The sequence below is a fragment of the Cyprinus carpio genome, chromosome B15 (assembly GCF_018340385.1).
Source record: "Cyprinus carpio isolate SPL01 chromosome B15, ASM1834038v1, whole genome shotgun sequence".
In the NCBI taxonomy this organism is placed as follows: domain Eukaryota; kingdom Metazoa; phylum Chordata; class Actinopteri; order Cypriniformes; family Cyprinidae; genus Cyprinus; species Cyprinus carpio.
In genome coordinates this window covers 72,512-99,236 of record NC_056611.1, presented here as the reverse complement: position 1 = coordinate 99,236, position 26,725 = coordinate 72,512, and the positions used below count along the sequence as shown (strand labels likewise).

At 36.9% G+C, this 26,725-nt stretch overlaps 2 protein-coding genes across 3 annotated transcripts; one reads left to right on the top strand and one right to left on the bottom strand.

Annotated features, from left to right (window-relative positions):
- Positions 1-1,468: 1,468 nt before the first annotated feature.
- LOC109056756 (integrator complex subunit 8) lies at positions 1,469-16,973 on the top strand. The gene is given in 29 exon segments (XM_042738873.1): positions 1,469-1,586; positions 2,554-2,612; positions 2,614-2,687; positions 3,179-3,353; positions 3,680-3,820; positions 5,758-5,829; positions 5,908-5,959; positions 6,251-6,433; positions 7,187-7,294; positions 7,485-7,640; positions 9,737-9,837; positions 10,183-10,324; positions 10,457-10,527; positions 10,916-11,091; positions 11,203-11,333; positions 11,620-11,730; positions 12,986-13,190; positions 13,414-13,535; positions 13,712-13,896; positions 14,103-14,136; positions 14,235-14,294; positions 14,501-14,562; positions 14,714-14,832; positions 15,690-15,793; positions 15,933-15,983; positions 16,072-16,145; positions 16,243-16,307; positions 16,477-16,520; positions 16,770-16,973. Coding segments are annotated over 28 exon segments (2,988 nt in total). The 5' UTR covers positions 1,469-1,586; positions 2,554-2,559; the 3' UTR covers positions 16,887-16,973.
- Positions 16,568-26,064, bottom strand: LOC109056754 (G1/S-specific cyclin-E2-like). 2 transcript variants are annotated; one of them, XM_042738875.1, is made up of 11 exons: positions 26,048-26,064; positions 25,768-25,831; positions 25,616-25,660; positions 24,997-25,099; positions 23,825-23,959; positions 21,182-21,328; positions 20,085-20,180; positions 18,672-18,806; positions 18,454-18,565; positions 17,902-18,059; positions 16,568-17,719 (listed from the first exon to the last, which is right to left on the bottom strand). In XM_042738875.1, the coding sequence occupies exons 3-11, from the start codon at positions 25,624-25,626 to the stop codon at positions 17,636-17,638; spliced, it is 981 nt and encodes a 326-aa protein (XP_042594809.1). In that variant the 5' UTR covers positions 25,627-25,660; positions 25,768-25,831; positions 26,048-26,064; the 3' UTR covers positions 16,568-17,635. The 2 variants fall into 2 exon arrangements, with proteins under 2 accessions (XP_042594809.1, XP_042594808.1); XM_042738874.1 differs by lacking the exon at positions 26,048-26,064 and having other exon boundaries at positions 25,768-25,968.
- Positions 26,065-26,725: the final 661 nt, after the last annotated feature.

The following is a 26,725-nucleotide window of genomic DNA, read 5'->3' as shown; positions in this document are numbered from 1 at the left end:
GTTTCTGTCATTCTCTTGCACTGCGGAGCTTCTGCTTCTGTCACGAAAACAAATTCCTCGTATGGTGTAAACATATACTGCAATAAAGCTCATTCTGATTCTGATTCTGAGTCTAATTATAATTATGACTATCCAAATTACAATTGTGACTATCCGAAATTATATTTATGGATAGTCAAACCAAGTTTTAAATGCTAAAACGGCTTGCGATAGGTGCTTCAGATCAAAGCCTCAGCAGTCTAGGGATGAAGTTAAAATTTTAAGAACAAAAATATTTGAAATTTCCAGTTGCACCAAAAGGCAAAGGGAAGTCCATTTTAAAATTCTTAATGCAGTATATCCTTCTAGAGAATTTTTGAGATGTCGATTTGGTCTTGATGTTAACAACTGTTCCTTTTGTGATGATCAAATTAAAAACTACAGAACATCTTTTTTATGATTGTAAATTTGCCTGTGCCTTTTGGAAGATATGCATTACTGGTTATTTCCTAATTTTGAAAACTTACATGTTTTAACAAAGAAAAACATATTATTCGGTTTATTTTTGAAAGATGAAACACAGGATTTAGCAATAAACACTATTATTATTCTTGGGAATTTATTTTTGCATAAGAACAGATTCCTGAAAATTCTTCCAAATTTCTATGTATTTCACAACAAACTATGTCATTACTTTTTGTCGCTGACACGAATGAAGAAAAATAAATTAAATTTCTGCAATTTAGTCTTAAACTTGCTGAAAACCCCTAGTATTTTTTTTACATTATTATTATTATTATTATTATTATTATTTTCTCTCTCTCTCTCTCTCTCTCTCTCTCTCTTCTTCTTCTTCTTCTTCTTCTTCTTCTTCTTCTCTCTCCTCTTCCTCGTCCCTCCTTATGGATGATGCTTGTCTGTTGTCTGAATAAGAAATTGTTGCTATTTGTACCCTTTTTGTAATGGTTGTAAAGTTTACATTGTTCAATAAAGTAAAAAAAAAAAAAAAAAAATACCCTTCCAAAAATCTGCCTGAAATATTAAACTATTCGGGGACCTTTGAATGTTCATGGTGCTCCCTCTACTGCAGTTCCTGCACTGACCTTTGGGCTATACTGTTACAGTCACTTATGATGAAGAAAAAAAAATATTTTACAGAACTGAAGAATTCACTACGTTTTTAAATGTAGATGTGGTATCGCGGAAAAAAACAACATTTCACCACCTGCTTCACACAAAATACATAGGCTATACATATGGGATGTCTTTTAAAGCAAAAACATATAGAGAATATGTGATCATCAAAACACATCAAATAACACAAAAGAACACTTAATATACCATATTTATTCCAGTCCAGTTGGTGGCGGTAATACATCATAGGCTGGCTTGTCAAGCGCCCATTAAAATCGTACAAGAAGAAGAAGAACACGGGCTTAACCGCATGTATACAGTAAGGCGGCGCTGATGCGCTGCCGTTTTATCATAGGATCCTACAACGAAGAGAAGAAACACATTACTATGGGCGCCTTAGAAACACTAGTCTTTGCGTTAATAGAAACAGTTTGTGATATAAATCGTATTTTTAATTCAGAAGTTCAAAGCAGGTGAGTGATAATGCAGGAAATGATCAAAGACTAGCACTGACTCACATCTAAACAGTTTTCACGAACCTGATATTGTTAACTCTGAACATTACTGACACCAATATTACTAGCGTCAATAATCATCGGTAAACTAAAACGTAATGAAATAATATGATTGCAATTAAAAGCTAAAAAAATGTTGAACTAGTACATCACAAACATGGACTGTGTGCCAAATCCTAGTGAGCTGCCTACCTAGACAGCATTTTGGGGCATTATACATACATTCCGCACTCAATTCAGAAATACTGTTTATGATTTATACTTCATAACATTTACCCTGTCAAACATTTGAAGAAAAAAATTGGATCTGATTTGGACACAAAATGCTCCTGTTGTCAGAATGACACCGAAACTCTTCTTCATTTGTTTTGGTCATGCATATATTGCAGTTACTCTGGAAATATGTTAGTTTGTAAGATTTGTTAGTTAGATTTTTCAATGAATCCCAAATTTACTATTTTTTGAATAGTAGTTTAGTTTTGTAATAAACCTAATTCTCTTCTTAAGTAGATTCTGTATTCACAAATGTACATTTTCAAATTGTAAACCTGTTTTTGTAGTGTTTTTTTTTTTTTTTACAAGAGAAAAAAAATATTTCCTTACAATTTCAGTTTCACTTAACAAGAAAGCTCTTAGAACATGTACAATTTACACGGCCTACTCATTTTCTACTGTATTTAATGTTTAATTTGTATAGTTCTGTATAATACCCTCTTCTTTCTTTTTCCTTTAGTATTGATTGTTTCTGTTTTTAGCTATGGGATTGGTTGTTCATGTTTTCTTTCTTTCCATTGCTGTTATTTGTAATTATTTTGTTCTTGTTTGTTGTACCATAGTGTAAACAGATGGTTCAGATAAAGCATATAAAAAAAGCTTTATGTACTGAATGCTATTCGCTGTTGTATGTGCTGATGTTTGTATGCAGGTCAGTATGAGCGCTGAGGCGGCAGACCGGGGAGCGCGGTGGAGCGGCAGTCGGCCCTGCCCCACAGGCCTCCTGGTTTGAGTTTCTGCTTGATCCATCGTTACTGGAGCAGCACCTGCAGGGCCCTCATCCAGGTATGCATCTTATGTCCTAGAGTCACCACCAAGCCGTGTCGTGATGTCTATTGTAGTTCGATTGACAGACACATTGCCAAAACAATGGCGCAAAACAGTGTTAGAGCTCTTTCGTGTTATTATGAGAACTGTAGAATATTTTCAGTTCAGTTTATGAAACTGTGACAGGACACATAAAGAAACAAAATGTCAGGAAAACAAACAAATCCTCTTACATTGTGTGAAGGAGATTGCATATTATCATGACTTTACTAAGGCTGAGGTTATGCCAGAGGACTGTCCTAGTTATATGTGTGCAGTATATTATTTTAAGTTCAACCTGTATCATGTCTTCATAATTTCTGCATGGATAAGATCAATTCCTGTTTTTCCCCCTCACTGAATGTGCTGTTTCACTGGGAAACCTGTCACATCACAGAATTAAAATCAGCTGTGAATGCTTTTCCTTAGTTTCCTGAGCTTCAGAATTAAGTTTTATATGGTTCCCACAGACCCGTCTCCTGTTCAGCTCATCGTTCAGTTTCTTGAGCAAGCCTCCAAACCGTCTGTGAATGAGCAGAACCAGGTTCAGCCACCAGCAGACAACCGCAGGAACCGCACACTGAAGCTGATGGCACTCAAAGTTGCTGCCCACCTGACATGGGACTTGAAAGTGCTAGAGAAGGGGTGAGTGAAGATGAAGCATTTGATTTGAATGGTTGTTTTTCCTTTCAGGGAAATATACTGATTTTCTGTATTACCTGAAATAAATCTTTTTATTTTATTTTATTAGCAACCACCCAGAGTTCCACTTTGACATGCTAAGTTAATTTAGAACAGCCACAAAGCAATATCTGACCATTGTGGCCATCATTTTTGCACAGGCAAACTTCACTTACATTCTCTTCAGAAAATGTAAAAACTGGGTTGGACAATTAGACATCTTTAGACAACATTTTATAACTTCTCTTCTTATTTAAAGTGTCGTCTTTGTCTTTCTGTTTGATTGACAGTTTGACCATCCCTGTGCTTAATATGTTATTGAATGAGCTTCTGTGTGCCAGTCGTGTTCCTCCTGGAGTTAAACATGTAGATCTGGATTTGTCCACCCTGCCGCCCACCACAGCCATGGCCATGCTCATCTACAACAGATGGTCAGTGTGACAGTTTAATGGTGCATTCACGTCCTCCTGGGAAGTTTGTATTTATGATTGGTCGTAATTACGATGTCAGGTGCGTTCAAGTCACTTTAGTTGGTACAAAATGGCGATTTTCTATATAAAATTCAATATATTTTTTTTTTACTCTACATCTACAAAATGATGAATAAAGAATGTGCATCGTGTTTTATTTATTTTTCTCAGTTTTTATTTCAATTTATGAAGGTGATGTAAACTGAATCATTTTATATTCTATGGTAATTATACAATAATATAATATGTTATTCATTTCAACTAATTTACCGTCAATTCAGATGCTTATCTCTATTCTTTGGCTGCATCCGTTGCATCCGACTTGTTTTCTCACCGACACGCCCCCATCTTGGAAAAAAAATTTTTTGAGTTTCCCAATCGTAATAACAACTTTGAGGTGGCGTTTGATGTGTGATGTGTGTTCAGCTAGAAAATATGATCTATCCGATATGACTTGAACACATCATAACTGTATGTCATAGCTTATGAAGGGTTAGATAAAACTTTGTAAAATTTGTGGCTGCGTCTCATTTCAAAGGTCTTCTGGAGATTGCATTTGTCAGCCACATACATCGAGGCTGCCTCTTTCAGAAGATTTACAATTTCGTTCCAAAGTTAGAAAGACATTACAGTATATTATGCCCCGTGATTAATTATAGTCAGTTTTGCAACGATTACTTCTCTGAAGTGAGGCCTGCTCTGTGGTGTATGCAGCCTACAAATGCAACCTGGAGGGCACAGCCTTTGAAATTAGACAAGATTTATGTGGAAAAAAAACAAAAACATAAAACAGTCACAGGCTTAGTTTCTGTTTGAATTAGCCTTTTAAACTAACTGGTTGAATAAATTATTCACTCTTTAAAGCAGGGGTCTCCAAACTCAGTCCTGGAGGGCTGGTGCCCTGCAGAGTTTAGCTTCAACCCTAATCAAACACACCTGAACCAGCTAATCATGCTCTTACTAGGCATACTAGAAACATCCAGTCAGGTGTGTTGAGGCAAGTTGGAGCTAAACTCTGCAGGACACCGGCCCTCCAAGACGAGTTTGGAGACCCCTGCAATAAAACAATGACTTGCTGCCATCTACTGGTGGTTTTAGTTTTATATTGAGCACATCATTTTTTTTTTAAATAATTTTATATTTCAATATTCATTAAAAAAAATATATTATTGATTTATTATCAATATGAAATGCTAAATCAAAATATTTATTTCATCTAACATGACTTTAAATTATATTTTGGGTTATTTTTCATTTATTATTTTGGTTATTTCTCAGCCAGAATTGTTGTGTGATTAATTTTCAATTTTTTTATTTATTTTTATCTTGTACTATGGGGCTGTTCAATGCTTGATTCTGATTCTGGTTGACAAACCAAAACCACTAAAAAGATACTGACCAAGCAAACAAACATGAATAAAAATAGGATAAATACAAATGTATATGTAATTCTCTCTCTCTCTCTTCAATAACTGTGTTAATCTGCATATTAATGGATCAAGCCTACATTACTAGCTCTTAAATGATGTTTTGGATTTAGCAACAGTGGCTTGGGATGAGAAACGTAATAAGAAATGAGTCCTTTTGAAGGACAAACACCTGACAGATGTCTTGAAATAAAACATCTGAACAGTGTCTCTGTGTTGTAACTGTTGACATAAACTGAATAATATACTCAGGTCCATTGAATCTTGACCACAGTGTGTATATATATATATATATATATAGAGAGAGAGAGAGAAACATTTGACATATTTCTGAAGCAAATTAAATAAGCAACAAAGAAATCCACTTCTTTTACTGTTGCTTAAGTGTAGCTTTGAGCTTGCAGCAGATTATAGCTGAGTGGTCCAGCCACTTGCTGTGTTCACAGTGTAATATGATCTTTGTCTCAATAGGGCCATTCGTACCATTGTGTTGAGCAGCTTTCCAGAGAAACAGACCAAACCTGGACCACATCAGCTGAATATGTAAGGAAGGAATAACAGGGGTGTCAGTGTTTTGTGTTGTGAGCTGTTGAAGTGCTAATAGTGTTTTGTGTTCTGTAGGATGAGTTTGGTCCAGCAGGAAAAGGAACTCACAGAGAACATACTGAGTGTGGTATGACTGCTATATACTGATATGTGATTGATAAGCTTTGGGTTGTGAAAGGAGATTTTCCCATAATATTGGATTACTAATTCAATAGAAGTACGTAGGATAACAGCAGAATAACAGCAAAAGAAGCAGTGAGGCGTAATACAAGCCACAACTTTCTTCCTTCATGCTGATTTCAAGTACAAAGGATTGATGTGTTTCATCAGTGTCTGATGTCACGCTTTAAAATGCCATTTTCATTCTCAAAGAAAGCTCATCATAGCCCTGTTTCTTGTTTGATGTTGTGCTCCTCAGCTCAGAGAACAGGCCACAGACTCTATCATGGTGTTAGAAGGAGCCCTAAACATTAAAAAAGACTTCTACGTCCACACGCTTCGAACCCTAGACCTGCTAGCTGCTGATCCCAGTACAGCCAATGGAGAGACTGAGTCCTCCACCGCAGGACTGCGCATCAGCGCCGATCACCTGCACTGTCAGGTGTGTCCTACAGGCATAATCAGTCACACTAGTTAACTCTTTCACTCACCGTCAGGCCATCCAAGATGCAAAAGAGTTTATTTTTTTCATTGGAAAAAGATTTGCAGTAATGTAGCATTACATCACTTGCTCAGCAATGGATGCTCTGCAGTGAATGGGTGCCGTCAGAATGAGAGTCCAAACAGCTGATAAAAACATCACAATAATCGACAAGTAATCCACACTACTCTAGTTCATCAGTTAATGACTTGAGAAGGCAAAAGCTGTGTGTTTATAAGAAATAAATAATTAAGAAGTTTTTAACTTTAAGCATTTGCTTCCAGCTAATTTACGAGTCCATAATGCATAATTTTGCTTTCACCAGTGAAAAAGTCATCAGGAGAGATATATGAACAGATCAATCACAAGCAAAACTGTTCTAAACAAATTTAGCATTTGATTTTGATGTGAGAGACTTTCACTAGAGCAAGCGTTGTTATCAATTACGGACTCACATTTTGGTCAGAAGTGATCGTTTACAGTTCAAACACTTTAATTATGAGTTTGTTTCTTACAAACACAGCTTTTCACAAGACATTAATTGATGGACTGGAGTGTGGATTATTGTGATGTTTTTTATTGCCCAAAATCTGTTCCCATGATGAAACAGACTGATCTAAATCTTGGATGGTCAGTGGGTGAGAATATTTCTGGGAAATTTAAATTTTTGGGTTAATTCTTTCTTTAAAAGTGAACTATGTTAATATCTGGCAGGTGCATTACGATTTAGGAGGCATTTACTTTCAGCAAGGCTGTTCTGACCCTTCAGTGTATGAGAAAGCCAGAGAACACTTCAGAAAAGCACGAGAACTGCTCACAAAGGTGAGACATTATCAAATCATCAAAAAACTTTCCCCAAAACAGTACATGCTCACCTTCATACTCACCTTCATGACACAACTGAAATGCAGTATTGACCAGTCAAGCATCCAGGACTGTAGTAATCTGTTGAGATAATTAATGTGCATTTCTGAATCATGAGATGCTCTTTTGTTTTTGTGTCTGATGGCAGCTGGATTCCTCCCCATCTCTCTGTTGTGTTGATGAGCAGCGGTTGGCTGGATACTGGAGTGCCTGTAAAACCCTGACCGGAGCCTCAGACCCCAGCGAGAGCCAGCACACCCCGTACGGCCAGATCAGTTGCTTCATGAGGAACCACGATTATGGGGTCAGCAAGTACTCTCACTGCTGTGCTACCATTAAATATGTACCATGGTACTCTTATTGCTTAAAAAAACAGCTCTCCTGAATTTTGGTCTGACCCTTGTTCACAAAACTCATACGATGACTTTCTAATTGAGTAAGTGAGTGGTTTTAACTCTTGAATTAAGGCGTTTTATTTAGTAATAGTGCCATGGTTAGGTATTTTTTTTCATTGTATAGTGCTTTTCACAATATGTACTGTTTTAAAGCAGCTTTACACACATTGTAGAGATGCCCATCGCATCAAACAGCAACATCATGCTGGGCCAGAGCTGGATAGTTTGGATATTTATACCAAGGATGAGGAATGCAAAAGACTAATATTACCTTAGATTCTATTCAATAATTTAGAGCAGACTTGTAGGATAAGAGAGGTGTTTTCAGTTCCAGCAGACATCAATAATGAAAAATAACAGTGAGGTATGAATAAATTAAATAGATGTATGTATGACAGACTAATCAAAAATCCTTTGGTTAGAGTTCTTAGTATTGAGTTAATTAGTTTTTTTTAGTTTGTTTTTTTTAGAGTATGAATCAGTGTGGATACATGTGTGTTGTAATAAGTTTTTTAATATGATTTTCAAAGCGCAGATTTCTATCAGACATTACTATCAGGTCTCAACTGTAGAAGTCTGCATTATAGTCAAAAACATAGTTTTTATTATGTTATGTTCAGAGGTTTTCGGGCTAACTAAGACATTCCTCTGTTTTGTCAGAATTCAGACATAGGAAATTACTAGCTATCCAGTCTTTGATATTACTAATACATCTGTTAACTTATAGAATTGAGGTATTTCTGTAGGACTGGAGGAGCTGAGTATCTTCTGCATAACAGTGGAAACTAACGGTATGGTTCCTGACCATCTCTCCCAAGGGAAGCATATGCAAAGAATAGTACAGGACCTAATACTGAACCCTGTGGTACTCCGTACTCCATCCCACAATTAACACAAACAAACTGGTAGCAATTGGATAGGTAGGTGTGCAGCTGTGGTCAGATGATACAAGCAAGTCATTTGTAACTCTGAAAAATGCAGTCTCTGTGCTATGATGGGACCTAAATCCTGACTGAAACTCTCCACAGATACCGGTTCTGCAGAAATGAACAGTTGTTTGGGGCAAAACTACTTTTTCTTATACTTTATTTTAGACATAAATGGAAATTTGAGATTGCTCTATAATTAACCAGTTCTCATGGGACAAGTTGGAGCTTTTTGGTAAGGGTTTGATAGCTGCAAGCTTGAATGTTTTTGGGATATGTCATCAAACGGTTATCCAGCTTTTTGTTTTTGGAGTAAGTCAAGTCAATCAAGTCGACGATATCGCTGGATATTAAGTTTCCCCAACTAAGCAAGCCAGAGGCGACAGCGGCAAGGAACCAAAACTCCATCTGTGACAGAATGGAGAAAAAACCTCGGGAGAAACCAGGCTCAGTTGGAGAGGCCAGTTCTCCTCTGGCCAGATGAAACCAGCAGTTCAATTCCAGGCTGCAGCAAAGTCACATTGTGCAGAGGACTCAACTGGTTCCTGTGGACTTGTCCCGGTGGCTGTCTGAGACAAGGTCTTCACTGGGGATCTGTCTCTGTGGCTTATCTAGTTGTGCTGGTCTACGCTGACATTCAGGGCTGTAGAGGTCATCTCTAGGTGCTGATCCACCATCTGGGCTGGATACGTACTGGATCCGGGTGACTACAGTGACCATCTGGTCAGGATACGTACTGGATCTGGTGGCTACGGTGACCTCGGAATAAGAAAGAAACAGACTAATATTAGTGTAGATGCCAATGCATAGTATGTTGAACCCTTCAGCATAGAGCATATTTTATACACCACCCTGGCACTTTGTATTATATCATATTGTTTAACAAATATTTCTGGTTGGTAAATGGTAAAGTCACTGTAGATACATAAATCTACATAATTTATTTTTGGTTCCTCCTATAACAGTTGTAGACCTCGGTTACACATTCACTGGAGCTTGACAGGCCTATGCAGTTGGTGAAATGTGAATTTGTATATCAGTAACCTTTACTGTCTCTGTTTTCTGTCTTTATGATGTAGGCATTGATCGAGGCCTTCATCAGAGACAATGTTACATCCAGTCTACCCAACAGCTTCAGACATTCAATTGAGCTAGAGCTGTTGCACAAGCTTCAACAAGGGTGAGATGCTGTTTAGATGCCGTGTGGACAATTATGGATTATTATTTCTTCTTTAATGGTTCTAACACTGATTAATTGAATAAGTAGATCCAGTCTCATTTTCCTTGTACAAAATTCTTACAGAATTAATGTAATTAAAGCTGTATATTTTGCTTATAAACTTCCTCATTGTCTTTCCCCCTAGAATTACATTAGAAGTGGTTTACTATAATAATTTTTTTTGTTTGTTTGTGTGACAAATGGAGATGTAAGCCAACATGTGGTTAGTGCATACCACACATGCTGTCCATAGATCCTGTTGTATATTCCTTTAATATATGTGTGTCTGTGTGTTTTAAATGACAGGGACAGGGCTCTGGAGGAAGTATGTCACAAACTGTGTGTGTGTAACGCAGTGAGAGATGCACTGGAGGGTGGCGTCCTCAGTGTGTCCTTCCATCAGCTGCTCCTCAAACCCAGCAAAAACACCATCAGTTTTCTGCTGGAGGTATAAACCCTGCTGTGTTGCTGAATCATGCACATTACACACTCTATTCTTTTACTAAACTGATCTAGTTCACATGGTCTTCTATTGAAATAAAGGGCTCTCTCACATGTGCTGTCTCTCTCATGACTCCAGGTGTGTACAAGGTCAGTGGATAAGGAGCACAGGTCGGAAACAAACAAGCGGAAAATGGCTCTTTTTATCAAGTGAGCACCCTTACAGTTTTAAGAACTAAGACTAATCAGGTTCATACAGTATGTCTTTTTCTATTTTTTTTTTTTATTTATTGCTTTTACATGCTTTTCAAAGGTGGATTTTTTTGAAGTGAATTGTACCATAATAATATACTGACATGGTGTGGGGAAATGCTGCAGCAGTTTGCATTAATAAATGTCTTTTTTTTTCTTTTTTTTTTAAATCATCAGGTTATAGATGATGTATAATCTAGTCTATATTAGGTCCTGTAACTGTTCGCCATTTTAAATGTTGTCTCGTATTTGCTATTGTATTTCATTTTATATTGTATCATTGTGTGAAAATACTACAAATATTCCATGATTAAAAATAGCTGTTGCTTTCTTGTTTTCATTGTAGGACAGTTTGTAACAGGTTGGAAGATGTTTCTCTGGCCTTCATGGTGTCTTCTCACAAACTCTTCATGGAACTTCTTCAAGATGAGGAGAAGAAGATCCTGATGGAGCAGATGAGGAAGAGCTCAGCCACAGTCAACCTCAGTGCCAAACCACTGCCCTCATTCTACGATATACCTGGTACATCCTGGAGGGCAGACGTTTAATGAGCATATGAAATTCTTCATTTCATCCTCCGAAGAGCTGTGCTTGCTGTTGGTTGAGGTGTTGTTTGTGTTTTGTTCTCACCAGCATCTGCCAGTGTGAATATCAGTCAGCTTGAACAGCAGCTCATTCTGTCATTGGATCCTCGACACATCCAGCAAATCCTCATTGAGCTGCACGGGATGGCCGAAAGACCCTTCTGGAGGGTTAACAGTAAGGTCAGGAAAGACCACATGATGTTTTTAAGGCTACTTTTATGCCTCATTTTAGAACATAAAATGTAGATAATCTAGTCTTCTGTCTTTAATTAATGCTGATCGAGTAACAAACTGGATCAGTGTTTCTTATACACAATTTTGTTTTGCAGCAAATTGAATAATAACGTGTGAATTTATTTGAGTGATTTGTAATATCAATTCATGACAAAGAATGCTTGCCATGAAAATGATAGTTGTTACATCGACTTTCTTTTTTCATTCTTGCAACTGTATTTTTTTCCTGTAGTGGGAGGTTCCTGTTGATTATGTGAACGTCATACTAGCAATAAAAGACAACCTGACACGAGACCTGGTGTACATCCTCATGGCCAAGGGTCTGCACTGCATCAGTATAAAGGTGTGTATCTGAACAAGACTCACTTCCGCAGCGTTCAGTATGTTAACATGCGCACCAGAAAGACGGTTTTGGAAAGACAGCTGTTTAAGACGCAGAAGCAATATTCATGTGGATATGCACTATTGTAGTAATGTGCTCTTAAGCCTGTGACACAGTTGTCTAGATCAGTGAAAACCTTTGCGTAATCTGTAAGAATATACATTTACAAGCCCACTAAAGATGAATCCTACTACAGAAACCCAAATGTGTTAAACCGCTTTCATGTAACTGTGAAAGGAAAATGCTGTTCACATTTACATGATTCTGAATGCTGCTTTCCGCAAAAGCCCTGAAATACGTCATTTTGTAATCTACTATCAACACAGGTGCAGAAGGGGTTAAGACATGCTTTTTAAAAGGTGTTAAATAATGGCACAAATACCAGTAAACTGACTACTGCAAACTTTAGTAAATTATCTAAATACTCCCCTCTCATTAATTTTGTGTCTGAAAGGAAAACTCCTGCAAATGCATATGCAGTAAGGTAGGCTGCAAAAATATCTGTCGACAGCTTTTCATAGCTAATGTGTCTTAACTGCATATTAATACACTGCTGGTCTTTAGTAAATCCTGACAGTAGTTTTTGTGAACTCCAAAAGAGTTTTGCGCTGGCTATTAGTAAAGATAGGCCTTTCTATTTTAATAGCATTAAAACGCTGGTTTGACGTTTATTACAAACACACTATAAGATTAAATATAAATGAAGATCACCTCAGAGGGTAAAATGTTCGGCTCTGCTGTATGGAGTCACGTCACGATTGTCCCGATTTCAAATCCATGTGTTTCAGAAGGTTAGAAAAGAATAGTTCATATTTTAAACTGGTGAGTTAGTTTGAGTTCTGAAGCTTGCAGTATGTTTTTATTGTAACATCTGATATGTGTAAATATCAAGAAGATTTTGATTCTCTGTTTCATGGCCCCTTTAAGTCCAAGCATAACCAAAGAATACTCAGTTCAAATAAATAATTTTATAATTTTTATACATGTTATTCAGGGTGCCACATTTTTGTAATTAATTTAGAAAATGAGGCAGTTTCATTTAATTTAGCCGGGATTTATTTCTGGGAAATATTTCTTAGAAACATTTCTGTTAGCGGCACATAAAGAGACAGTACAGAAATTACATATTTTGAATTAAATTATTGATAGTTTCAAATTTCATTTTTCTTTTAGTTTGTAGTTTGAGACACTTTTTTTGTCTCTTTGGCTGTTGCAGGATTTTGCACACGCTCGTCAGCTGTTCACGGCGTGCCTGGAGCTGGTGACAGAGTTCTCTCCTAAGCTGCGTCAGGTCATGCTCAACGAGCTGCTGCTGATGGAGGTCAGAGGTCACGAGGCAGGCGCTGCCGAAGGCAACATGGAGAGACCTCCACCTGACCTGGTCAGCAGGGTCCGCGGATATCTGGAGATGAGAATACATGGTATTACGTTAACTGTCTGATGATCTTTATCTTAAAATGACCCAGAGCAAAGTCTTTCACACGCACTTCTGGGAATTGTATGAAATTCTAAAGAGAAATAAATGAATCTGACCTTAGATCAGATATCTACAAACAGTTGTTCATCTAGGCTTTTAAGGCAGGTGAGCATTCATATTTAAGGGTAGGATTCTTTAATTTGTTACAATGTTCTCCACGGCCACAGATCTCCCTCTGCGTCAGCTCGTCGGGGAGGAATGTGTTGTGTTCATGCTCAACTGGAGGGAGAACGAGTATCTGACGCTGCAGGTGCCACAGTCACTGGTCAACAACAACCCATATATAAAGGTATCCGCACTCTTCCCACAAACGCTTCTGTGCTTCATTCACTGTCAGGAATAAAGTCATGGTCTGAAAATCGTTTCAAATTACACATTTTCTAGTAGGCGAAGACATGTTCTTGTGATACTTTGTAGGAATTCTTATCTCAGATCATCTCTTCTTGTGTTTTAATCTTCATGCAGCTAGGGCAGCTGATAGCGTCCACCTGTAAGGAGCTGCCAGGACCCAAAGAGAGCAGACGCACGGCGAAGGAGCTCTGGGAGGTGGTGGTGCAGATCTGCAGTGTTTCCAGCCAGCACAAACGCAGCAGTGACGGTCGAGTGAGCCTTCTCAAACAGAGAGAGTCCTCGATGGGCATCCTTCCCCGGTGAGACACAGGGACCACTCAGTGCATTGTACATAGAGAACAACTTTAAAACCTGCCTTAGATGACTTCCAGAGGAAAATAAATCATGCAGAGCCTGTTTCAGCATCTGCGCAATAATATATAAAAACGTGATCACAGCATGTGTTAAATAATTCTTCATGTTATGTTAATGCATTGTTATATTTTATCTTTTGTTGTACTTTTAGGAGCAAATTCATGACGTTTATGAAAAAACTACGGGTAAGTGTAACATTATCAAGTACACAGCATTACATAAAAGTATCTTAAATATAGAGACCTTTCAGTATTAAACTCTGATATAATTTTTGGTGTTTTAGGAGCCACTGGTTTTGACAACGCTCATCTCTTTGTTTGTGCGGCTGCACAATATTGTACGGGTATGTGCTATCAGTGTAGTGGAAGTTATACTTTGTTTTTGTTTTTGGATTGTAATTTTTTTTGGTTGCCGCTTTATCCTTTTCATGTCATACTCTAGGATGACTTAAAATGAATTACTGAAGTGTAGGTACTGAATAGGTACTGTAATGGGAAAATCTTGTTTCTGTGAATTGATGTATATGATGTGTATATTTGTGTTTCTCAGGATGATATAGTGAATGAAGTGACAGCTGAGCATATCTCCATATGGCCTTCAGCTCTTGCCAAGTATGTCACAACTAATGAAATGCCATTAGAAATGCTCCTATGATTAAATGTGTGGATGTAATGATAGTTTGTGATTTATAAGGTTTGTTTTGATGGTGTAATCTTGGTCTCAAATGTTCTGATGATGATGATGATGATGGTGTTGATGCAGTTTACAGTCGGTGGATGTTGAAGCTGTGGTCGTCACGTTGAAGGAATTGGTAAACTATGCTCTCAGCCTCAACCCCAACAATCAGTTGTGGCTCTGCACGCAGGCCGACATTTACTTTGGTAAGTTGAAGCTGTGTATGAATAAAACCCTGCACTCACACTGTAAAGATCCAACTACAAGGGGTCATTTCAAGTCAAGTTATTTAACACTTTAAACAATACACATTGTTTTGTGTTAATGCTGAATTGTTTATAGTATAAATCACTTTATGAGTGTGTGTTTGTATGTGGTTAATTTTGTTGCTGTGATATGGAGGATTATTAATCTATAAGGTTTGGCCTAATTACCATTAGGTGTTGTGCATCACTGCCATGGTTAAGTAATGCCTTTAAATATCAGCTTTTTAGTTTTAGATCACTCAACCCAAGCAGTTCAACTTAAAAGTAAATTTAAAGTCATGCTATAATACTTAGATTTACTCAAAATCTGATGTAACTAAAACAGAAGTATAAAATATTTGCAATGTTTCGTTTTCATCAAAATATTTAACTATTTACACAGGGACTGATGCTGAATGTTCATAATTCATTGAAAAAAAAAAAAACAGTTAGAATTTCTGAATAAATGTTTTGACATTTAAACAATTAAAAACTCTAGGCCAAGTCTGTCAGATGCACAGTATTTCAGAGATGAGTTCACAGAGATGCATTGATGGGTAATCTTTTTAAACAAAGAATAAACATCCTTTTTTTTTTTTTTTTTTTTAATCAAAATATTTTAAAAACAATTTCATGCCGAAGGTTCGGTTTTAAATAGGTCCAAATGCTAAAAGAATGATTAATATAGTACTTGTAGATTTTTGCCAGAACAGGTTAGAAATGGAGAAAAAGCATTTAAAAAACATAACTTTTTTTTAAATTTGAAAACATACTTCAGTTTAAGTTTTTACTTAAATTCATTTCTTTTGTTCTTTCAGTGACCAACCAGTATTCTGCAGCAATGCACTATTACCTGCAGGCAGGGACCGTGTGCTCCGATTACTTCACTAAACCGGTTCCTCCTGACGTCTACAACGACCAGGTGCTGGAAATCTGCTGAACACTGTTGTGAATGAATAAAGAAAACTCTTTCGTTTCTACTTTTGGTTTGGTAGTAAAATGCCCTGTAGAGATGTGACTGCGATATAGTCCGGACTGACACACACTGAATGTTTCTGCAGGTTCTGAAGAGAATGATCAAGTGTTGCTCGCTGTTGAACTGTCACACTCAGGTAACAAACCACATCGGTGTGCTGTCACGAGTCTCGTTTCAGATGATTGCATTGTCTGATACATGATGTCATTGTGTGCACTTTGCAGGTGGCTGTTCTCTGTCAGTTTCTGAGGGAAGTGGACTACATGACTGCATTTAAAGCTCTACAAGAGCAAAACAGGTGCGAAACCTATGCAATGCATCAATACCTCCTTTTCAAAATAGTTCAGAAACTTTCTTTTCAGAAAAGATCATTTCATTTTTCTCCATTCCATCAGTCACGACTCTATGGATTCGTTCTATGACTACATCTGGGATGTGACCATTCTGGAATATCTGACATGTATCCTTTTTAAAGAAGACTCCATCTCAGACCAACACAAGGCTGCTGTTGTCAGTCTTAAGCATTACATTTGCAAAAGTATTAAAAAAAAAAAAAGATTTGAATAACCCTGTTTTTCAGCACATCTGATATTTTCTGTCCATCGTTTTACCATAACTTTTGCATTTAGACATTCATCATAAACGAGGAGAGGGTGACAAAAGACAAGTTGCGGTAAGCTGATTAATTTATCTGTTGATTCAAGAATCAATTATGCCACATAGTTTCTAAACATTTATTGTAGATAGTGTAGAAATACAATCTAACAATATCTACCAATATTTAATTTCAGTGCAGATTCAAAGCAAGATTTGTACAAAAGTTGCTTGATTTTCATATGGAACAATTAGACATCACAAAAGAATCTAAATGAGCTCAGTACATGGATATGAAGGTAATGATGGTTAATCTCTTTGAACACAGATCAAGGCCATCGGACAGACAGAGTTAAACTCCAGTAATCCAGAGGAAGTCCTGCAGCTTGCAGCACAAAAAAGGAAGAAGAAATTCCTACAGGCCTTGGCTAAACTCTACTTTTAATTTCATTTCAAAAGAGTGTTTTTTTTTTTAAACTGGGAAAAAAATAATAATTACAAAACATTTTTCAAATAAATATTCCTATGCTAATTCATGTCGTCTCCTATTTTTGTAATGTACAAATGTACACAGAGGTGTGTGTGTGTGTATGTGTATATATATAATATATATATATATATATATATATATATATGTATATATATATATATATATACACACACAAATTTTCACAAAAGGAACAATCATAATCATAAGGAACAATAAAATGCACAATTTAATGCCTTTGGAAAAGTTGAAATTAGTATTTATATTTAAACATCTTACATTCTATATACAAATAAACAGTATACTTAAATTATGCTGTATAATAAAAAACACTGATATTTTCAATCTGATATTTTCATGAATTACATTTTAAGTCATCATTTGCACGCCAGAGAAAAATAAAATAGAAAAAATACAAAAATACCACACCAGCAATCCTGAGGCCTGCTCTTATTTTTGCACAAATATTGTTGTACTATAAAGTATAAGAGAACCATAACTCACATTGGGGAACACAAGTTGCCTATTCAGAACACAAAACAGTGCAGTTTCTTAAAGTCTATTTTGTTACATAATAGCAGTTCAAGCCCTGTGCAAATGGTAAATATATCAATTTGACAACTTATGACCTGAACTAGAGTGATGGTATAGATCACAGTACACTTGAGTAAGGCACACTGAGTGGTCCTGCTGTGTGAACACTACTGTTAACTGGGTTTCTCAGCGCTGCTTGGTGGTGTTGGTGGGAAGAAGGGCTCCAGGCTTTCTGATTGTTTCTCCTGAGCCTCTTTCTGTAAATGAGAACAACAATGACTTAAGAACGGTTAAATGCACACAGCTGAAACATCGCCGCTGCAGAACCAAATGAGCACAACATGCTGATGATTCTGTTCCTCTCATACCACCTCTGAACTTCAACATCCATTCATTGCATTGATCTCTATGATTAATATTAGTTAAGCACTAGACTCACCAGCATGCAGAGGTAGTCCACGTGTGTCTGAATGTTGTGTCTGTCCTCAGACGGCACTTGGCCAAATTCTTTCAGCTGTGCGCTCTCATAACGCATCATGGTCTCCACGAAAGGAGCCATCCAGTTCACACACATCTCAATGGCCTCCCATTTCAGTCCTGTGCGGAGGACAAACACTTCTGATCTATGTTGAGACACTTCAGTATTTTCAAAACTACTACTCTTCACACTCTGCTCAGTAACATAAACTTCACAAGTACAATGCAAATTTTGATGCAGTTATATTTATTTTTAAAAAGGTATGTTTGTATTAAGTAACTATGTGAGAACATGTGTGCCGTTTATGGCACAAGTATCGCCAAAGTATGTTTTCCGCAGACTTCATTTTATTCATTAATCAAATGTTATGAATTTTATTTATGTGTGGACCCATGCATCTCTGAACTGCTTCAAATCGGTTTAGATGTCTGGATCACAAAAGGTACACTAGCTAACAGCTTTAGAAACATGAAGAGCTAATATAACAGTAGACCTTGCAAATGAATATCTTACCCGATACTTTTTGGACAACATCAGCTGACATGAAGTGGCATAAAGCAGCTGCTGCTAAGACTCCATATTTAAAGTCCAAAGAGTTCATATCAAGGATGCACAAATCCAAGAGCTAAAACAAACAACACAAGAACATGAACATATTCACAGTAGCCGTCAAGATATTTTTATTAGATCATTTAATAGTGTATAATGGTGTGGGGAAAGCGTGTGTGTACCTGTGTGATCTGAATGTAGGTTTCCTGAGGAAACTGTGGTACTAATAGATTGGTGACGTCGTTTAGTGAGGCGATCTGAATGTAGAGCTTCATCCACGAAACAACAGTCTCTGGACAAAGTTCCCAGTTTAATGCCTGTTGAGTACATAAAGACGTTTAAATAACACACTTATCCACACTAAAAGAAATATTTCTCATTAAATTTTTATTAGATTTTTTTTATGTTCCCTATTTTCAACTTTACTACCTTGAGTCATCAAGACCTTACAATGCAAACTTTAAAGTGCACCTATTAAGCCCCTTTTTACAAGATGTAATATTAATCTTATGGCTCTCCTGAATGTGCCTGTGAAGTTTCAGCTCAAAAACCATACAGGTCATTTATTCTAACGTGTTGAAAATTATCATTTTTGGGGTGGGTCTAAAAAGTGCTGCAACTCCCCGCCCAACTCCAGAAGGGGGCGGAGCCTAGAGGTCTCTGCTTTGTGTATGGCAATAAACAGAGAGGAGAAGCAACGTGAGCGAGAGTGAGAGGACTGGTTTTCAGCTGTACATGTTTGAACCAGACAGCAGAAGAAACAATAATGCAAATGAACCAGAATGTCCTGGAATGGCAGTTTGAATCATTTATGTACTTGTATAGTTTTTCACAGCCACTGGATGCAACACCCAGAAAGTATGTGATAAAGTCCATTAAAGTTATGAGCTTTAACAAAACAACATACACAAACAAATTTAATATAAGCACTAATGCAACGTTATATTTATGTTAGGGGTACGTAATGTTTGAATATTACTTCTTGTACAGGTGCTTGTGTGGCAAATACGAGCAAATAATGTCAGTCAACAGCGGTGGGCGGGGCTACCGAAATATGATGTCATATCGCGGACAGGACCCAAACCGCTTGTTTTTTGAGCCTGGTTTGCTTTTATGAAGATTAAAAAAAAAAAAGACTAGATGGATTTTTATTATTCTAAGATGGCTGTGTACACAATTTCATCACATATTTCTGTCCAAACACCTTGTAAAAGTGGATTTTGCATAATAGGTGCCCTTTAAAAAGCAGGGGCTCATTCGGTCCAGTAAATAATCGTTTGAAAAATCAATCAATTAAAAAAAATCATGAAATGTGAATGAGATTTGCCCAAAATCAAAAATAAATACGCATAAAATCCAACAAATGAAAATACCTGAAGACCAATTTTATAGATTTCTGTATAATCACCTACTGGATTATATATAATTGTTTTCAACATTTTATGTTCTGTTTGTTTATATCTATTCATCCATGTTTTGACATTTTATTGATAAAACTGATTTAGGAATTTCTCTAATGATTTTTGCATCCTCATATGAAAGGACACAGTTAGGAGTCACCACAGCAGAACCAGAAAGGATTTCTCTGTCCACACCTTCAACATGATCAGCTCCATCTGCAGGATCTCCTCAGCCAGACACGCTCCGTCAGACACATAAGCCAGCTCAGTGATTTTTGGAGGATATATTTCCTATAAGAACAAGGAACATGCAGTGATTTGCAGTGATCCATTTCCTATGCAGACAGTAGCTCAAAATGAGATGAATTTATATTTGACACAGCATGCTGCTTGCCTTTAGAGTGGACTGTGACTTGTAGGTTAACATCACAACTTAACAAGTGCATAAATCAAGCATGTGAACAAAAACAAGTAAATGCAATGTTTTAATAAAAAAAAAAGAAAAAAAAAAACTTGGGCACCTCAAAGCCCCTCTTTTGTTAAAAACCAATTTATCACTGATTCTAATTATAAATTTGGAAGTGGTATGTTGTGTTTTCAAATGCACTGGGACCCAAACAATGTGCTTGCAGAGACTGAGTTTGTGTGGAACAGCAATTAATATGAATCTAATCGCTCTGAGACACTGAAAACACAGGACCATGAGCTACACGTGTGTAACACATTGAGGGTCAAACTATGTATTCATATAAACTGCAGCTTTTGCAATCTGATAACTGTACTAAGCCACATCATGTTCTCAAATCCATGCATTGTTAGAATTCACAAAACTAACTGGCCAAGTAACAGCATTTCATAAACTCGCCAGCACTCAGTTTGGCGCTTACCCACAGTTTACTAGCTGGCTCAGTGCTGTTGGAAAGCAATAATACAATAAATGTATTTGGAAATCATTTTGCAGTTTGTTTAAGCATTTTACACAGGAAATACTTCTCAGGTTGAAAATATGGAAGCCCATATAAAAACAGAAAAATCACATCCCTGATTAATATTGAATTCAACTGACATACAGTTACAGGTGTTTTTAGCTTTGAGCACAGCTCACCTAATTAGCCTTATAATGTAATATAATGTTTTTGTTTTTTCTCTAGTGTTCAATGAGAAGCTGATTTTGCACTGATGCCAGACTTCTTATGTGCTACGAATAATTTTATCTTGACCAGATGTAATACAATTTCAAGTCTGATGTTTATAGATTATATTGAGCAAACAGTTATTAAACACTTGTATACCTCTATTTTAGAGGAGATGAACAGAGCAGTGATTCCTATGAGCTGCAGCTGATCCTTCTGCACGTCACTTTGGGACGACATGTACCTGTCAAAGAAGTCCTGAGCCAGGTAGAAGGTCTGTCTGTGAAGTGTGTATGCTTCACACACCTAAAGAGAGAGAAAGATGAAGAGCTGAAAGATATTTCTACAACCAGTTACTGACTCTAGTTGACCAATCAATTCAACTTGTGATGTTTTTTTTTTTTTGCTCTATCAAGGGAATAAACTAGAGAAAATGTGTCTGGGATAGGGATTCTCTGAATGGAGGAGCAAAAGCACACCGCTGGAAAGGGGACGGAATAGGGCGCAATAATCGTTTTATCTCGATTACTGTATTTTCATAATCGGAGATCAAAATTGTATTTCGATTAATTGCACAGTTCTAATACATCAGCATGCTAAGAACTACTTAAAATGACGGAAAATGTCTTTGGAAAAAAATATTTGAAGTGCAATTTGATTGTTCAGTTTGTCTCAGGTCCGATTTCATTACATGGAGAGGGCAGGGTTTATGACCAATACTGCAGCCAGTCACCTGGGGCCGATCGAGATGCTTTGGCTTCACTTTTCAGGACTCGTGTGGCATGCTTGGTTCTAACATGTTTGGTGTTAACTAGGCATGGGCCAATTACCGGTTTCAAGGTATACCGCGATTTGAAGTTTTTTTCAAAGTTTCAAAACCACAAATATTTTCCAATATAATGTTCCCGCACTGTTTTTCATGTCTCCTCAAAGACTGAAAGTGTAGAAATCCCTCAGGTTGAGTGCAGTGTAGAGAGTAACACGACCCGTCTCCTCCTGTTGGTGTGAGCGGTGTTGTTTAGTGTATTGTAGGTGGTGTCTGCTCCTGTTGGTGTGAGCGAGCGGTCAGTCGTGTTCCAGAGGCGCCTCCTGCTGTCAGAGAGTGAATATACATCTCATTCAGAGCTTCTGCTGTTTGCTACATTCAGGCATGTAGTATAATTTTACAAAGCTAGTCAGAACATTCTGTTTTTCCTTTAAATTGGGTTATTATTAAATCAAATTATGTATATGAAGTTATATAACTAAACAATATGAAATGATATGTATATGAATTATATAACTAAAATTAAATAACTGTAATTGCAGGTTTAGGTTAAATAAAGATGTCAGTCTTTATTTTCCTTCTTTTTAGGAAACAAATCAAAGAAAAAGTCAACAAATTCTACTGTTCCTAATATTCTGTATGTTGCTCAAAAACAAAATATATTATGCTCAGTGGAAAAAAAAAGTTTTTTTAGAGCCGTAACGACAATACCGTGATACCCTAAAACCAAGATATTTTTGCTTAAGGTTATCATACCGGCCCTAGTGTTAACTACTTCATGTTTGGTCTCATCTGCCAGTTTATGAACTGAATAGAAATGTGGTTGGTGCACTATATTCAAGTATCCTAATCTAGGAACTGCTGCTTAAACGTATATTGAGGAGAATATGTTAACATGCTTCCACCCTTCTAATATCTAGATCTGCACCCATTTGCCTCCAGGTTTATGGTCTTTTCCTTCAGTTGGTTTTGGGTGTTTGTATTCCATTGTGTCATGTTTTAAAGATGTTTTTGCTCAAGGTATTGAGAAGTTAAAATAACTGCTGATTTGGGAGATCCTATATTGAATCTAACACTTTCCAATCAGTTCTCTTTGACATGAAAAAAGAGAAACATACAAAATGTTTAGTAGGGCTGGGAATCGCTTCCAAAAAGAATAGATTCCGAGGTGTTGGGAATCGAGAGTAGATTCCAAGGGTTATCGACTCCTCATTCAGAGTCTTTTTCAGTTCAAGAAAGCTTATCTATGGGAGTCTCTCAGACGGAAGGCTACATCCGACAAAGACTGCACACATTTAAATACACGAAAATAAAAAAAGAAAACGAGTCGGTACTGATCATTTGAATTTAGTCTATAGCCTTCCGTATAGCCTTATAATCATTTATATATTTATATATATATATAAGCGATTCAGAGATTATTTTATGGTGGAACTGGCTTGTCCACAATTTTGAGCGCTGCATGACAGAATAGAATACATTTTTTTTAAAAACATTTGTATCAGCCAATGATAATTATAAATAATACGTCACGAGCATAGATCAGTGGCCGAGAGCGCATCTGATTGACAGATAAATCAATTCCAAAAATTGTGGAATCGAACAGCCCTTTTTGACATGAAAAAGGGTTAAATAATTATGTTGCAGTCAGATAAATATTTGAATTATATGTCATCCTTTTTGTTGTTCTTTCCTTTAATTAATAAAAAAAACATGTATTAAATATGTGTCTGATCAATTTAATGTTGTTACATTATTGAAGGGCTGCATTTAGCATTTAATTTATTAGTAGGGACTACTTCTGGTGGGCATCTGCTGGTCTCTAAACCAATAAAACCAGTGAAAATAGTTGAAAAAAAAAAAAAAAAACAACACAGACAGAGATATATATATATATATATGTGTGTGTGTGTGTGTGTGTGTGTGTGTGTGTATTTCACCTTCTCACTGTCTATAACTAACTCTCATGATGGAAGTCTATACAGTGAAACATCATAAAGGGAATCTAGTGTGAAGAGCAGATCATGTAATAGTACCTCCATGAGCCAGTCGAGCAGCATGGCTCTCATTTTGGGCTGCAGTGACGGGTGTCGGTCTAAACTGCTCTTGCTGTGTTCGTACTTTATCTCTTTACTCAGCATTTTCATCCAGACGTCCTCTGAGCTGCCCCACTTCCCCAAAACAAAACAGAACATAAATACAGACTTCAGACAATGTATCAGTAAAAAAAAACAGGATACCGAAAAATATACAACTGTACATCAACCTGAAGTTCAGTAGCATCGAGATGATGGTGACTCTTGCCACTTAATGTTAATAACTGCTGCTGGACTGACATGGCATCTAACACACAGAAGCCATTTGTTTTTGTTTATCTTGTCAGGTCAACTAACTAAAGTAGTCCATGTGACATCAGTGGGTAGTTAGAATTTGTTGAAGCATACAGTAAAGACATTTGGTCCAAAAATTTAGCAAAAATTACGACTTTATTCAGCATTGTCTTTTCTTCCGGGTCTGTGTGAATCCGCGTTCATGGCACTGCAGTCACGCTTTGTAGTGCACGTTTTCGATAAATGGTTGTTTTTTGGCGATTAGGACATCCGCGATGATACACACATATGCACCATTTTAAAAAATGCTAGCATACCAAAATATAAACGATGTTTAGCTTGAATAAGCGTGCGCCAGACTGCAAAAGAAGCTCGGGTGACCAACATAACAAATCAGCAGCGTCGTACGTCAGCAGCGTCACTGCAGTGTCATGAACACGGATTTGAACAGACCCGGAAGAGAAGACAATGTTGAATAAAGTCGTAATTTAGTTATTTTTGGTCAAAATGTTTTTTCGATGCTCAAAAAAGTTCTAACTAACCCATGATGTCAGTTTTGTGTACTTTGATGATTAATTTCCTTCTGGAAATTTCCAGCATTTCTTTTGTAATCTCAGATACTAAAATCTTTCATTTTTGTGTCTCAATTACATCAGTATAGCTGCTGACTCCTCATGTGTCAGTCACTACTAGAGGAGGGACAAACTTTTGCATCACACAGTTTTTAGTGGCACATGCACTGCACATCAGATGTGCCGATGGCTTCTGTGCGTAAGATGCCATTGCACTTCACTTTAATAATGCCTCGGTCAGTTTGTTGCTCTGTAATGAATGTCACATAATGTGGTGGTCACAATGTAATTTCACTACAGGAACACACCTGAGTGTTGGGAGTGGAGATGGTTGTGCTTCTGAAGTTTGATCAGACGAGTCAGACTCAACTTCATTCGCGCTGTTCGGATCATTCTGCCTCCGTAATTTCTGAACAGACAACACATTTACATAAATATCAACATATAAAGATGAAACATGGACTTTTTGCTACCTGTTAATTTGTGCTTAAGTGGCAAACTCTACTGCATTAATTTAGATTTCAAGCCATTTGTGTGCTATAGGATTTGCTGTGCTAATTAGAAAGGCATCGACAATTGCGTCGATATTCCTGCTGTCTCACAATGGAAACACGCTTACACAACACGCAGGAGACATGCTAACCTGCATCCACACTTCTTCTATTGTACCCCTTTCTTTTTCTATGGGCCTCTGGAATTGTCAGTCAGCTGTCAACAAAGCTGACTTTATTCCAGCCTTTGCTACTCACAGATAAAACCTGATCTCACAGATAAAGAGACCTGGATAAAACCTGAAGACACAGCTACCCCTGCTGCTCTTTCCAACAACTTCTCTTTCACCTACAACCCCCCAACACACACACACACTTTTGGGGCCACTGTATATGTAATTGTATATGTATATGTATTTGTTTATGTGAAATACCTGAGAGTCATTAAACTTTTTTATTGATTTTCTGCTCTTGTTGCACTGCAAAACAACACAAAAAAAATCATACATTACAACTGACTTATGTACATGCATAAACAGTACCGCATACACACTGACCAAATACAAAGTAAACATACTGTGCATACCTCTTTCTTTACTCTTGCTATCTTACGTGTGCTGCCATTGACAGATCTCGCTAGATGGCATCCACTAATAGTCACAGGGAGAAAAGAAAACCTTGCTTAGGTTATACTATCAAATGTTCCAACAAGCATGGAAAAACCTGAAATTAGTCATTACCAGTATTTTGGGAAGTAGCCAATGGTCATAATAGCTTAATAAACATACGAAATAATACCGTAATGATAATGTAAAACTGATATGAATGGCTTGTGAAATCACAGTAATAACAAACTTGTTCTTTACCTTCTTCTGGCCATGACAAGTAAGATGCAAGTTTGTTCAGCAGCAGTTGGCATATCATGCAAATATTACAGTATTTAAGCAGCATTATTAAACAGCAAATAGTGTTTGACAATAAAAATAACTTGCATTCCGCTCAGGTCTAATATAGTCATTTAAATGATAACCATACAAATTTAATCGCAGTTGGATGTGTTTCAGCTGCGTTTTATCTAACTTATCAATATTGTCGCGCGCCAAATTACTCTCTGGCTATACTGGACGCGCGAATTAAGTAAACATTTAATTAATTATAAATGCATGACACATAACTTTATAATTCTGGATGGCAAAGCCATGTTCATATTCATGTGAGGTTATTTCCCATTTCAATACTGTCCTCCACAACTTTAGCTTGTTAGCATTGCCCACTGATAACTTGTATGTATGCAACAAACAAGATGTCCATGCACAGTACGAGACGTTATTTAGCTAAATACCAAGTAAAGCTAACAGCAAGTTAATACATTCAGGTAGTATAATTAATAATGTTAGAACTGAACAAAGATGAAGTGCAGTTCTAAATCCAATTATATAAATAAAATATAAGTACTAAAGTCGGTGCATTCGACAGCTGCTGGACAACCGCAAAATAAATGCATTCTGTAAATGCATTAAATAATAATAAGTGCGTAAAAATGA

Bases quoted from the DNA above. Each gene is read 5' to 3' on its own strand.
- LOC109056754 (XM_042738875.1), bottom strand. The intron at 21,329-23,824 runs GTACTATTACAT...CTCTCTCTTTAG, and splicing joins TGCTCGACTGGCTCATGGAG to GTGTGTGAAGCATACACACT. The intron at 18,060-18,453 runs GTAAGATATTCA...TCCTCCGCACAG, and splicing joins TGTTGTCCAAAAAGTATCGG to GACTGAAATGGGAGGCCATT.